At 44.3% G+C, this 14,947-nt stretch overlaps 1 protein-coding gene across 2 annotated transcripts; it reads left to right on the forward strand.

Moving 5' to 3' along the window:
• The first annotated feature begins 199 nt into the window (after positions 1 to 199).
• Positions 200 to 14,233, forward strand: Galk (N-acetylgalactosamine kinase). Of its 2 annotated transcripts, none has more exons than XM_076369515.1 (10): positions 200 to 364; positions 1,665 to 1,877; positions 1,980 to 2,147; positions 3,578 to 3,788; positions 6,621 to 6,729; positions 7,191 to 7,348; positions 8,600 to 8,752; positions 8,967 to 9,081; positions 10,837 to 11,041; positions 13,674 to 14,233. In XM_076369515.1, exons 2-10 carry the CDS (start codon positions 1,717 to 1,719, stop codon positions 13,837 to 13,839), a joined length of 1,446 nt encoding a protein of 481 aa, XP_076225630.1. In that variant the 5' UTR covers positions 200 to 364; positions 1,665 to 1,716; the 3' UTR covers positions 13,840 to 14,233. The 2 variants fall into 2 exon arrangements, with proteins under 2 accessions (XP_076225630.1, XP_031827885.1); XM_031972025.2 differs by having other exon boundaries at positions 8,612 to 8,752.
• The last annotated feature ends 714 nt before the right edge of the window (positions 14,234 to 14,947 follow it).

The raw sequence follows: 14,947 nt of genomic DNA on the forward strand, positions 1-14,947 counted from the left end.
AAACGGAAATCTAGGGATATTCCCTTACGTTCAACCATTTAAAAGAATTTCACGTTGTTGATTAAGTTTTAGGTGCCATTTCAACATTTTAGTTTTCATCGTTATCGCATTATTATCTTACACCATCGTTATCGTACGAGAAACATAGTAGAGAGAGCAATGAAAGAAATTTGAATCGCGTGAACAGGTTAACGTCACGTGTTGGTAGCGACATCAGTGTTACCTGATGGCACTTTGTACAAACGTCACATTGATGAGTCGCCTAATCGCAAAGTTTTTTGTGGCCTGATTGTTTGAGTTGATCGAGCACAATAACACAACCTGTCAGCATACGGTAGACTAAAAGAACTGCGCAAAACGACAGGTACATCAATTCTGTTGTTTCAGTTTTCCTAGTTGCTTTTATTCGTAACGATTCTCGTTGCAATGCTAGAATTCGCGTTGTAATGCTTCTTTTTCCATCGCGATTACTCGTAAGATAACCGGTCAACTTGTAAGATATACACTACTTTGTATCAAAATAGTTGGATTCAAGTAAACCAAACGTTTTCGTTGCATCGATGAAAGAAGAATCGTAGCATTTTAATCGTTATTAGCTGAAAATCTAATCGGAGTCATAAGTTCTTCCCGCAATAAACAAACCTGTAGATCGAGTCGAGTTCGTTATCTTGTTTGACAACACGATTATTTTCATCCAGTCGACCTTGGTCCCAATTTCCATTCAGAGGCATTGTCGTCTGCCTATCATTCCTGCAGCCGGAACCAATTTACCCATCTGGCAAAAGATTCGATTTCAGTTCCATATAGTGTATTACCTTGACGCTAGATGTCACCAAACGTCGCTTAAAATATCATAATTCAAATGTTTTCTCTTCGAATTGATTTCCACTTCGATCAGTAATTTATTTAATGTCTTCATTTACGTGATAATTATCACCACTCTACGTACAAACATTGTTAAGAAACAATGTTTTGTCAAACTTACGCAATTACCCCAAATGTATCTTCGCAAAGTTGACACATCTCCAATATGAAAATACATTACTGTTTCCCAACTTTCGGATGAAAAATTTTGAAGAAATTTCCTATAAACGTTCATCAAGTTTGATTTATTCTTTAGAAAGCGCGTTTCTTTTTGGCTGTTCATTCGCTCTTGAATCACTGCGCGCCGCGAAATTCGTTCCGACGCTGAAACAATTTGCGCGTTGAATTTCGGCTTTGTCGTTCTTCCGACGTGAAATCCAATCGCGAGGTAACTGGATTCGGGGTCATCTCGTTGCTGAAACAGGAAGTCTTCTTTCTCGGGGATTCAAGTTTCCCGGATAGAGCAAACACTCTTCAAAAAACGGGGTAGGGTCAATTATCAATTCTTCAAAGTTGCTCGAGGTCAACATTCGAACTACCAGACCTTTTCCTTTATAATTACCAGAGAAAAGAAAAAAGAAAAAAGAAAAAAGAAAAAAAAGAAAAGAGAAAAATTCTGAAATGAACTGACACAGTGAAACGCAACTGAAACTGAAGTCAATCAGAATCTCGATATATACACTTTTGTAGTTTCCACGGAAGAATGGAGACGAATCGGTTCAATTGTTTAATAGTTCGAATTTTGAAGGTGAACAGAAAATTCGACTTGACATAGCACATTAGAACCGCATTCCTTTCAGGTGACTTCTGCCTATCAACGCGTTGCTCGTTAGCGAGGAGTCCGTTTGAAAAATGTCGCAATGCGAGTATGTAAAAGGCGACACGGATCCGGAATCGCTGGTTCCCATTTTCCAGCCGGATGCGAAGATTCAAGAAAAGCTGAACATCCTGGCTGCTCACTTCACCAAGAAATACGATGTTCAACCTTCGTTCATCGTCAGAGTCCCAGGAAGGTATTGGGATCCAAAGTTGCTTTAACCTGCCGCGTTTATTACAAAACAACTGGTACACCGGTCTACCTACCAGGGCCCAATCTTCTGTTTGTTGGTCCATAGGGTTAATTTAATCGGCGAGCACATCGATTATTGCGGGTACGCCGTTTGTCCGATGGCCATCGAGCAACACATCCTCGTAGCCGTTTCCGTCTCGTCGACCAGCGAAATCCGCCTGACCAATCTGAACCCGAAATACAAGGATTTCCAGTGCGACATCAAAGACCTAAGGTACGGTAACATTTGTAAAATTATCCCACGGTAATGAGATCTCCCGTGGCCCCTCTTAATTATCTTTCACCGGAGGATTCTCGGCAGAGCATCTGAATCATCTTTAGCCACCCTTCTCGACGTCCCTTGGTTATCTTTCGCTAGTATTCCCCTACCCCTTTCGCGAATGCTCGGACCAAAGATCTCGAGGAGAGCTCGAGTGGCCCGAGAAACTATCGCTTCGATAGTTTGCCTCTTCGCGTTTACCCGTAAATCAACGATTCCTAATAACAAAGCGATATTTCATTGATATTTCGAAAAGTAAGCAACATCGCGATTCCTCGAATTGCCGACAAGCGTGAACGCAGCAACCGCTTCTACGATTTCTTTGATATACATCGTTTTATTTACAACGTTTGCACGATATTACTTTGCACGATATTTTTCTAGCTGCAGCAACTCGCGATTATATTTGACTAGGAGTCGCGGCAACGCAATCGATCGATTAACTCCGAAACGAGGAAGCGGATATTTTTACTTGTGACCGAGGAAACGTGGAAAACCTATTTGCGGCCGGACCGAAATATTCCTGATAGATGTATTTCTATTGTTAGGCTCCCGGCCCGGAACATTGGACTGCAATTTTCCGGCGAGAAATTTCCCGGCCGTTGCATTTCTCGCGGGAAACAGTGAAAATAAATGGCATCCGACGCGATCGCTGGAGAAACAGCTCCGTCTGCGTCGAACTGCCGCGACCCGTTAAAAGGCTCGCGATATAAAATGAACGATCGAGCCAGCGAACGCGCGTTTAATTTCATTACTCACCCGGCGTTTAGCTGCCGTGACAATCGGTAACTGCCGTACGTGCCTGCGAGAAAAACCGTGGCGCATTTTCGTTACGAGGAAATTATTCGACGAGAGAAATTTGTTTGCGCGACAAGTGCAAATTGGTTCGAACATCGACGCGAGAGGATAAATAAGAAACGAATGAAAGGAGTAAGCGATATCGGAGAAAGAGCGAGCCCAACTATCGATTCGAACGTCTAATTTCTCCGCGTCGGATCGAGGAAACTACTCGGTTCTCCCGTGCGATCGATCAGATTCCATTCTCTTCCGAGAAGCCGTGTTTTAATTTCGAAATGGCGCCAAGGGACGCGGAACGCGCGCTCGCCCGTAAACAACCGCGGGACAATATTTGCAGGGAACTGACAAACCGGAACGTACCTCGGTGACCACGGGAACAGCTGCAGCGTCTGTCGCCTATTACGTAACGATTGTCGCGAGTCACTTACAGCCGGCCTTCCATATTGACCGTGAAAACGCTCTTTGAGGGATCGAGGGCTCGTACCTCGCCAGCGTTCGTCGTAGTTTTCAAGCTCGTTCGCGGAGAGCGAACCAACTGTTCCTCGTTAGAACGAAATCATCGGAACGAAATTCATATTCTCCCGCAGTGGTTGCATCGAGGATGCCGGCGAGGGACCGGTCTGGTACAAGTATTTCCTCTGCGGCGTGAAAGGAGCCCTCGAGATCATCCTGGAGAAGGGCAACGTCCCCTCGGGAATCCTAGCTACCGTTTGGGGAAACATTCCTCCTAATTCAGGGCTCTCGAGCTCGAGCGCACTCGTCTCCGCCGCTCTTCTTCTGACCGTGCACGCCCATCAGGTAACCGTGTACCGTGCGCGTTCATGGGAAGAGGGCAAACTTTTCTTTAGAAAATTATCTTTCAGCTGTCTTCTTCCTATCAACGCGCCATGTGCAATATTAGAAGTAGAATAATTGATCGTTGATCGGATCGAATCCCGATAAAGCCATTTTTATTTCCGCTCGTAATATTTCGCCTGGTAATAATCCCGGTAACCGTTCAGACGTTAATATCGCTTTAAGAAGCGACTGGAAAATTTCTCGCGACCCACCGGGGATTAATTTGCCGCTTTCAGAGGGTCTCGGTCTGCGATCAACGACTCTTCCACCGTCCCGGAAAGAAATGTCTCTCGCGCGAAGGGGCTTACCGAAGGTAAACGATCTGTTTAACTTCGCCTCGAGAAGAATTACTCCCGCGAAAAGTTTTATCAAGAGGGGCCGGGAAGAATTGATCTGTCAACCGGATATTACACCTTTCCCAGGTAATCAGGGGGTGCATATCTGTTTCGCGGGGTGACAAGCGGAGAGACAAGAGACAAAGCGGAGCGTCAGGTCGAGTCTGAAGAATATTATTCTTAGCGCGGTAACGTGCTATCGTAGATGACACCGTCGATTATTTACCTTGAACTTGGACACGCTTACCAAAGTGATTTATTCACTAGTAGTAAATATTTCATGCCACTAGCGGTGATTCCTAATTCCTACGAAATCTCTTCGTCCATTCGATCAGTTGGCCAAACTTCTCCGAAGAAACAAAAATTCCCCTGTATTCGAATAATTGGTTGCAAAGCGAATACGTTGACTATGCGTGTTGCATAGACGGGCTAGCTTGTTCTCCCTTAACGAGCTCCACTGCTTCATAATTTAGTTACCTCCGGCTCAAACGCTCTCGCGAAAATTCCTAGTAATTAAACGTCTAGGCGAACTCCGTTATTACAGGAGCCGCATCAAACTGAACTCAACGACAAAGTAACCAGGGAAAAGAAAACAGTGTCCGCTGTCTTTCCTACGAAATCGCTATTCTCGACAATTTTACTTAGATTACTTCAATTCTGATCAAACTAGATCTTCACGAGGGTACCAGCGAACGAAACTTTTTTCATTTCCTTGCACTCGCAGTCCTCGAAAAATTTCGTGAATCCTTACAGCTTGGAAAATTGAACTTTTTACTTATTTCCACGAGTTACACGTATCTAGGGAAATTCTACAAGATTTTCCAGTCTGTCGGAGCCGCGACTTACAGTCGAATCGAGGGTAAAGTTAACTCTGCTCGTCAGTGGAACATCCAAATCCTCTTCTAGCGCTTTTTTACAGGGCTGAGATTAAACGGACAATCTACGGTTAAGACATTCGCGACCGTATAGAATTTCCTAAAGTCCGAAGCTGGATACCGCGAGGATCTGCTATTCGAGTGGTGTGTGGTCAACCCTTGGCTACTATTCGTCTAAAAAGTGTCAAATCGCGCGAAACTGCCCCACCAATCTCGACAGTGTTAACAACGTTACACGGAAATCCAGTTTCCCAAGAGAGAGCCAAGAGGATCGGTGAGAAACCCTCGCGGGCAAAATAGGCGCAGATAAGAGAAACAATGGTCGGATTCTTAAGCGGAGGAGGACGCAACGATACGTTTATCGGGGAAATCGTTGCCGCACTGCTCGCGGCTGCATCGCAATTTCTGAGGCAACGTGATTAACAGCCAGCACGGGGTATCAGTATCGCGCGTTCCCAGCGTCGACTATCACGTACACGAGCCGCTCGATGTTCCGACATGGCTCGGCAACCGCTTTCGATGGAGTCCTCGCCGAACAAATAAGATCCCGTCGTTACCTCGCGCTGTGCAACTCCATCCCTGAACTGTAACGCCGCTACTCTCGAGTCCTCGAAGATCGATGAGAAAACTTTCCAAGGCCTGATGTCTCTTTTAACGGAGTCACGGGGCCAAGAGCTCCGAGATTATGCGAACGGTGTCTCCGAACGATGTACCGGGGGAATTTCTGATACCTTCCCGCCCATTGACCACGCTCCACGATGAAACATGGAAATGTAGTCGCGACGACTTTCCTACCAGGATCATCCCCTAACGTTAGCCGGAGTTCTATCGCGGTCGAGAGATTGCCAACGTCTGTTTCCGTGACTTTCCGTTCGATCGCTCGATAGAAGCCGCGGCAAAACAACTGAACTTGTTCCTTTTAGGAATCTGACAGTTCAGCTTCTTCTACGTATATTAACCACTTGTCACTAGCGTTTGAAAAATCGGGAATTAGGTAGACGTAGAAGAGGACTTTTTCATCAACGAAATTTCGTTCCATCTATTTCATCCGTACTTCCATCGATATTTTCCAGCTCGGAGTTGGCCGCGTGTTTATGTTTTCGAAAGGGAAAGATATTGGTCGCCGGTGCGACCGGTAAGAGGTTCTCTCGACGGAAAAGGCTTCCCGGCCGGCAGCTCCAGCTGGAATTTCCAGCATCACTCGAGAAGACATTTCCGCGGCGGATGTTCGAAAAGTTCGGAGAGCCATTAGCTCCCCGGGAGCTGATCGATTGTTTGTCCCAGTGTTCGTACACCGCGACGACGAGCACTCCTGACAATCATGGCTCGTATAATCGCGTAAAAGATTCCTTCTCCCGGGAGCGGAAGTTTCGATGTTCTAAATAATAATCTGTTCTAAATAATAATCTAATCGTTTTGGTGTCTCACTTTCGCCGGAACCTCTCCGAACATGGAATTCTACTTACTCGAAACGGATTTATAATTCCATATTTATAGATGAGTTTACAGATTATGAAGAAATTTGTAGTATTCCGCTCTGTTTTGTAAAATTTTCGCTGAAAGTTGAAACGATTGTGTTGCAGCGCCAATTGTCGAAAACTGTTCTGGCTGACATCAGTGCGAGCGCTGAAAGGTACATAGGCACGCAGGGCGGCGGAATGGATCAAGCTATCGCGTTCCTTGGGAAATCTGGTATTGGTTTAAATTTTAACACGTTCACTGTCCACCTCTTGACCGCAGTGCTACTCCGTACAGCCCACAGAATGATCAGTCGCACAGTATACCTATATTTTCGAATATGCACAGGACTCGAACAAAATAACGAAATACCTCGGGTGTTTAACTAATTCTTTATTAATATCGGCAACGACCACTTTACGATTAAACGATCCTGTCAATAGAATCGTACAAATCGACGATACGCTTGTTCGGTAATACGTTTAGCAATATTTCGATTATTTCGTTCAACTTCTGCACATGAATAACTTCGGCTACGTGTCCTAATCTTTATGTTTGCATGTGTAAATACGTGGTATAAGGTGTTAACGAGTTAATCGTTTGAGTGTCGTGTCTCGAAGCGCAAAAAAAAACTACAAATTCCATTCGGCACTCAAATGGTTAAATAACCGAGATACTTGTGAATATCCGCGAAGGTTCCGCGATGCTGATCGAATTTAACCCGGTGCGCGGTACGAATATCACTCTACCGGAAACCGCGGTGTTCGTAATAGCGCACAGCCAGGCCTGTCACAACAAGGCCGCCAGTTCCGATTTCAATTTAAGGGTTGCGGAGTGCCGACTAGCTGCCCAGGTAACGTACACTTTTTCATCATTGGAAATTAAAACGGGAAACGCGCGAACCGACTGAAACTAAACGAAATTACGAGAACAAACAAGTGAAATCTACCTTCGGCTGAAAAGTTATTCGAGAGAAGCAATTAGCAACGCGTTCCTACTCTTTCCTTCTCTTTGCTTTCTTTCTTATTCTCTGTATTTCTTTTTCGACGTATCAGAAGAGAATTTTTGTTGAATTTATGGAAAGCGTGAATCGTTTGCGATTTCAAATACGAAGATACGAGACAACGCATCGTGTAGCGGGGCAAGTTTAAATTGAGCCACCGCTTCGGCAGAAACTTTTAATGATACGTGGTGTGTTAGACGCGACGTGTCCCCTGCAGTCGAATCAAGCTGCAATTGGAAATTGTTTGCTTAATATAGAAACTCCGCTAATATTTTCATACAGGAACTTTGCTAATTCTAATTAGTTTACAGTTTAGCGCTTTAGGCGCCAGAACCATTCTAGCTTGATTATCTAATATACAATATATATATATTTTTCTTACTATTTACTTGCTATTCCTATTAACGTTTCTTTCCACATCGAATTACACTATTATCGGAGTGCACCGACTTTGGCGCAGGACTAACCAACCATAAATGTTTCGATACAAAGAAAAGATGGTTCGATAACGGTTGGAATGACGGCGGTGCTCACGGTCGAAGACGTGTTTTATTCGATTATCGATTATTTTCCAACGACGACATGATTCGCGGAATTTCAAAGAGACTAATGAGATTGCTCCTCGATTAAGTTTTACAGCTGTTAGACTGGTGACTTTGATCGATGCGCTCCGCCGAAAGCTCCGCCCTCCGACTCGGCTAACGAAGCACAAGTATCAGAACCATCCGAACAATCTCCTTTCTCGAAAGACCACAAAGAATATTTCCTCTGCAATAGAATTCGGGCTCTCGAGTAATTAATATCCGATGTGCTTCGTAATTTCCGACGCGACTGGAACGAGGATGAATCCGTGCCTTGAAATCTTGCGAAGTAATATCGAAAACCTACCGTTCGATCCTCCATGTTTATTCGAACAATTCAACTGCTATATTCCTAGTAATTATTATCACTAATTATATCGTGCTTCGTTCTAGACATTTATAATACAGACATTTATAACGTAGATAGAAGAGAAAAAGAGGTTGCAGGGGAATAAGTAACTGCGAATAGTATCGAAAAAACTACTGAATATTCGATGGCCTATCGAGCGATTTACTTCAGCCTCGTTTCCAGATAATAGCAAAGAAACGAGACAAGAACTGGGAGAGCGTGCGGAAATTAGTCGACGTACAAAAAGCACTCGGCCTCACCGTCGCCGAAATGGTTCCTGTGGTAACCGCTGACCTTCGCGCGGAACCATATACCTTAAACGAGGTATGCACTTGACGCGAATCATTAATAATGATACAGAAACGAACAGGAAGAACTTCCTCGTCGATCGAGGAAGCCGGAGAGCAAAGATAACGTCGCTTACTCTTCTCGATACCTCTTTATTTTTCGAGGATTAACGATTCTTTACCTTCCTTCGCATCCGAAATGTTGAGAATTCCCGATGCTTCGAGAATAAAGCACAATGTTATTTGTCTAGGTCTGCGAGATTTTGGGTACGACGATCGAGAGACTGAAGGAGGTCTCTTCGGTGGGAGCCTTCAGCGAATCGCAGCGCTTCGAACTGAGGCAACGCGCCTCGCATGTGTATCAAGGTAAAGAGAATATTGCCAAAAGAAACAAATTCTTTCGCCTCGGTGCTCTGTATCTTCTCGGTTAGCTCTTCTATTTATCAATCCGAGAAAATTTCAACAAACAAAGTTTCAACAAACGGCACGGTGCTTCGTGCCACGATTTTTCTTGGGAAAGTTCCGCTCGATTTCGCCTGCATTTTCGCGAGAATAATTCATGTATGCAAACGAGGATGTTGCTCGCAGAGAAGACAATCCGCGCCGGACACCGTGCGAATAATGAAAGAATAAAGAATCCTGAACATCGGAGCCCTTTGTGAACTGCGGTACGCAGGGAAAACCCACTCCCGGCAATTTAGTGTTTATCGAACCGAGCAAATCGAGTCACTAATTTCTGGCCTCGCCGTGAAATGGAATTTTCGATGAGTTCCTCTGTAGCTTATGTGTAGCTGTCCATCCTGGTGCTCTGACACAGTCGCGCCGCATTCTACGGAGAGATCGAAAAGATAGTTCTAGGTCTGTTCATTGCAATGGATATTTTAGTTATTCGTGTGCCAAGCTAATCAATTGATCCGCAAAGGACACTCGTATCAAAGCAGTTCAGCGGTGGTCGACTAGCAGATTTCGTGCCCGACGAGAAATTCCGACCCTCCGACCACCGATAATTATTCAGTGAATTTAATATTGGAGATACAGCGGCGCTTATCAGTCATTTGCGCGCGTTCCTTCGCGAAACAATGAACTTTCGCGACAGCTATATTCGGCTCGATCTGTAGAATTTATTTAATATATCGATCTGTAGGATTTCCCTCTTGTCTTCTTTTTCCCTCCTGTAAAATGAAAAGAAAAGCAGAGTTCGATGTTACGAGTTAAGGGGTTATAACATTCTTCTCGCGTTTCTGGACTTTCGTTCGGCTCTTGGCGGCATTTATTCCCCTCAAACTGGGACCTATTACGACCGTCACGCTCGTACGTTTAACGGGGACACTCTTCGCCTATGCGAGCTACTTAATACGATTGAATTTCATGCATTTAACATCAACGGACGAGCTGCACCGCCGCTACATTTTACCTAAACGACCTGTGCACGCGAGAACGGTACAGGCCGACTCATATTAATTGTCCATCGCCGTTGTCCCGTTATCAATGGGACAATAATAGAGCGTGTTCAGTTCGCGGAGTGCTCTTCATCGAATCCTACTTGAGAATTAGTTTAGTCGCAATCTTCAACCACAAGTTCAGAAAGATTCAAATCTAAAATGGATCTTATTGGAAAACTGAGTTCGAGATTCGAAAAGGTAGGAGAAACTTTGTACATTTCTCCTTTGATGAAACATCTCTCCAAGTATTTTCTTCCGACTACTTTACTTATTCCGCGATAAACGAGGAAATTCAAAGGAAATACGTGTCGAATTTCCCATTTTAATTCTGTTACTCCGCGAAAACTCTTCCCGATTGCCTGCTCAAAGTACTTTACGTAGAAAACTCGATTCGTTCGTGGACAGAAAGATAATAGATTTCGCTGCAGAACGCTCGAGTGAACCGTGGAAATTGTCGTTTATCGTGAAACATAAATTTTAGTAATATTTCAGTAACATTATACTTTATTGAAAATTGATTGAAAATGGAATTGACGTCACGAACGAATGTTCAGGACGGTCACGGTGATTCGTCCTGTAGCGAGCCTCTATTGCCCCCGTTCTATATGCGATTATAGGGGCTGCTGGAGCGATTATTAAATTTCGATCGATTAAACGCGCGTATGATTGGATATTTTAGAAGCGGACAGAGTGGTGAAATTCCGGCGCGTGAGCGAGGACAACGGCATCGCGGAAGAGGAGAAGCTGCGACAGATGGGCAGCCTGATGTCTCAGAGCCACGCCAGCCTGCAAAAACTCTACGAATGCAGTCATCCCGAAGTCGATGCACTCGTCGAGAAAGCCGTCAACTGCGGTGCACTCGGCGCTAGAATGACAGGAGCCGGGTAAGTATAAGTACACGCTCTTTTCTATCGTTCAATGCATCTTATCGTTTGATTCGTGAATTTTTCTTACATCCAGCTTTGCATTGCACAGAACTGTTGTCCCAGCTTGTTCTCGGTCAACTCTGTTACGCGATTTCTCACGTCGGAGACTTTCCTTGAGAAAACTGAAATGAAAAATTCCTACCGAAAATGACCAGCGTTACGGAAGACCGAGAGAGACTGACCCACCTGTTGAAACCATCGGCCGATAAAAAATGAACTTTTCATATTCCTCGATTTTTCCTTGCGGTTTTTCGCGTTCAACTCACCGGCGAGATTTCCCCGGTGAAATCGGGATCGTTGTTCTTGTCGCGATCAAAATGAAAATCAACTTTCCGGGTTTGGATATCCAGATACACCGAGGACACCGCGAATCTAGGACGCTTTGAAACCGCCGCGTCACGCGGTCCGTTCGAAAAGTTCCTAGAGTGATATTTAACAGAAAGTCAACTTTGGAAACGGGAACGAATTTATTTGCGGGCTTTCAGCGTGTTCCCTTTACCCGCGACACGTTGCTTCCTAAGTGTCGCTATAAATTGGAAAAACCGTTCGGATTTGCTCAAAGGGAAAAAAGAGACGCTGAAACGCATCTCGATTATTCGGTCGAACATTTATCCGAGCGTATTATAATTAGTAAAATTCTGAATTCACTGGAACACGATATCGATAGCTTTCGAGTCCGATATTCTCCAACGAAATGTCACGCTCGAATAAATTGATTAAGAAGATAAATATACAAAAAAGTCTGCTACGATCCTTCTATCGAAAATACAGCTGCATTCCGGATCGTCTATGGAGAGAGATAATAAAATATCGACGTCGGCGTTAAGCAAACAGTTGGACACGATAAATTCACGACGGCGTTTTAATTATTTTCGGCAGCGTGAATAACGTTCCGCGTTATCCCTTGACCGTGCGAATAACGCGTTGCTTTCTTTTCCTGTCGAGTAACAGAATTTCAATCAGCCGCTTCTGATTGGTCAGCTTTTTACAGCCAAAGGTAGCAGAAACTGTGTCGAGATTCCGTGTTTAATGAAATTCCAAATTTTCGAGCGGTGCGCCACTATTTTATCATTCCATGCGACTCCTTTGATCCGTCCGTACCCAATAACGTCCATTAGCTGCCAAATATATATATATTGTTGACAAGCTCGTGACACGCCTCGGAACTCCGCCAGTTACGAACTTCCTTTACGAGCCGATCTACCCCTCGCCATCCCCGCTTAGTCCAAATATCTGTGTAGGCGTTTCCACAGAAATTCTTATATAATCCTCTTTGATGCTCCAACAGAATTTATCGTTAATAATCTTCCAGTTGGTTTGCTTTTTAGCATAGAAACAATCCAAAGAATTCATTTCTTTCTTACAGGACCAATTTCAATTGTAGATTAGTAAGATTGTAGATTGTAGAGTTTCTACTATAACGTACGACTGCTACTTAAACTTTGTATTACTTAGAGTTGAATCGTAGCCAATGTTATTCGATAAGACGATATTTCGGGCAACCGTGCAACGGGAACAGTCGCGCGAAATATCAAGATCGTACGGAAAGAAACTAGGACCGGGACCGGGACCGGGACCGGAACCGAGCCCCGGGGAACGGGTTAATCGTTTTACGATGAAAACCCAATGAATTTTATTACGGTCGGTGGCTAGCCGCGGGGACGTCTTAAACGACTTGAAAAATAGGTTCAGCTAGGTTTCAAAGGGAACGGGAACTTTTACTCCGCCACCGTGATTCAATTTTATTCGGATAATTTCTTTCCGGTGTTCGACCGATAAGGTTCCTCGAAAGTTCAACTCCCGAACTCCTGCCGCTCAATGTGTCTCCGATTGATAGTGACTTCCCCGGAAACTGAACCGATCGACTGCTCGAGATAACAGGGTAAATTGGCGAGAAGCCAACTCTGGAGAATCAAGTTGATTTGCATTTAATGAACGTTCGATTAATAAATCAATCGATCATTTATCGATCAGTTGTTCCGCTGATTTTATTCGTCGGAATAAATTCCTCGAATTTGAAGAAATTCTTGAAAGAGGATCTTTGCGCGACTATATTACAGTTGCATGAAAATTTCATGCAAGTGTAGTGGAATACAGGAAAAGGAACGACTGTTTCACGACCTTCCAATGTCGAGTGCGGCAACCCCTTCATTCGGGGGATGTATCAAATCGATCCATGGGTGTGTTTCAATTGTTGGCTTAGCGTGCCAATGAAATTGCTTCCACGGCTTGGGAACACGCAATCCCTATTACTAGGTGCCTATTGCCTTTCAATTTTCCAGTTTGCTCAAAAACCTTTTGCCAACTAAAGAGTGCATCTATGGAAACGTACCACGAATGCTGAACAGTTGCAGTATTTCGATAATTTCAAAGATTCGCAAAAGCCCACGAGAGGTTAGAGAAATTGTCATTATCGAGAAATCATTTTATATACAGCACTCTATGATAAGCATTTAAACGAGCTCGGCATCATTTCGTCCGCGAACCGTCCAGCGATATCGGAAATCGATCGGGTCAAGCGACTCGACGTTAAATTAATGAAAATATTTTTGCATCCACCAGTCACCTGGGGAAATTTCGTTTGACACAGGTGGGGCGGGTGTATAGTGGCCATCACGACCAAGGACAAGGTTTTCCAATTTCTGGACGCGTTGAAGAAGGAGCTCGCACTGGATGGGATAAAGGATGGATTCAAGCTGGACGATCTGGTCTTCCCAACGGAACCGAACCAGGGGGCAGTGATTTATACGATCTAGTTTCCATGTCCATCCGTCGACTCGTTTTCTCTTCTTTCAAATCCTTTTCCCCCGCCGCCTTTATTCTCGCGTGCAACTCAGGAAATAGAAAATATCGCTAATCTTTATACGATGCCTACTAATCGACAACGATTAGACTGCGGATCTTTCATGGGAATTCAGTGCTGTCGAGGAAACTAGGTAGAACTGAATTGCTTCGAAAACTGTATCCTGTTGATTCGCGCCAGTGGGACCAGTGGTAACGCATTCCAAACTTCGCGGTTTACAGTCAACGCGGATAACGAAACTTGCTTAACACGTATGTTATAACAGGAAAACAACAGAAATATTTTGTCAGTTTGTAAAACGGTCATCGAAAATACACAGAGATGCGCAAAGCAATGTTTAGCAGGAATCGAGTGGTAAAGTGTCCTCCTTTCTTCTCTCCGATAGACGTAGCCGACCTGGAGACCTGGAGTCGACTGTAGCTCACGAAACCCGTAAACGCACCAGTCATTTCGGATTGATTTACGAGCGTGAACGTAAAATGTATCCTGCAGGAAACGACGTTCGTCGATCGAGAAGTTCCTAATTAATAGTCGTTGCTTCGCGAAACGAATCGTTCGAATTAGTAACTAATGAAAAAGCTTTAAACGGAAAGACGTTTAAGAAATTCGAAGGTACATATTCGTTAGAATTCCAGTGGTTCCTACATCGATGTCCGACTCGGATTCGAAAGGATAAAGTAAGGAATGGTATTTTTCCATTGGAATATTCCTACCCGACCCGTATCCCATAATCGCATAGGGTGTCCTTTACGTGCTCCAGTCTTCGGGAATTCCGTCACGGAAATTAGAAGGCGACGGGCGTGTACGGGAAAGTTAGGCGAGACTGATTGCGAATTTGTTCGTCTCGTACGACACACGCCACTCGCGAGAGACGGAATCGCGCGGAGGAAAATTAACCTCGCGTTCTGTCAATCGGAGACAGAAATCTTACGCTGCTCCCCCGGTTTCTCGAGGCCGAATATAATAATGCGAAATAACGTTGAATCTCTAACAAACAAATTTTCTTTCGCGGAAAATCTCCGCTTCGATCGACTCACTCGTGTACGTTATTAAACGAGTTT

Source organism: Nomia melanderi, chromosome 7 (genome assembly GCF_051020985.1).
Source record: "Nomia melanderi isolate GNS246 chromosome 7, iyNomMela1, whole genome shotgun sequence".
Classification (NCBI taxonomy): domain Eukaryota; kingdom Metazoa; phylum Arthropoda; class Insecta; order Hymenoptera; family Halictidae; genus Nomia; species Nomia melanderi.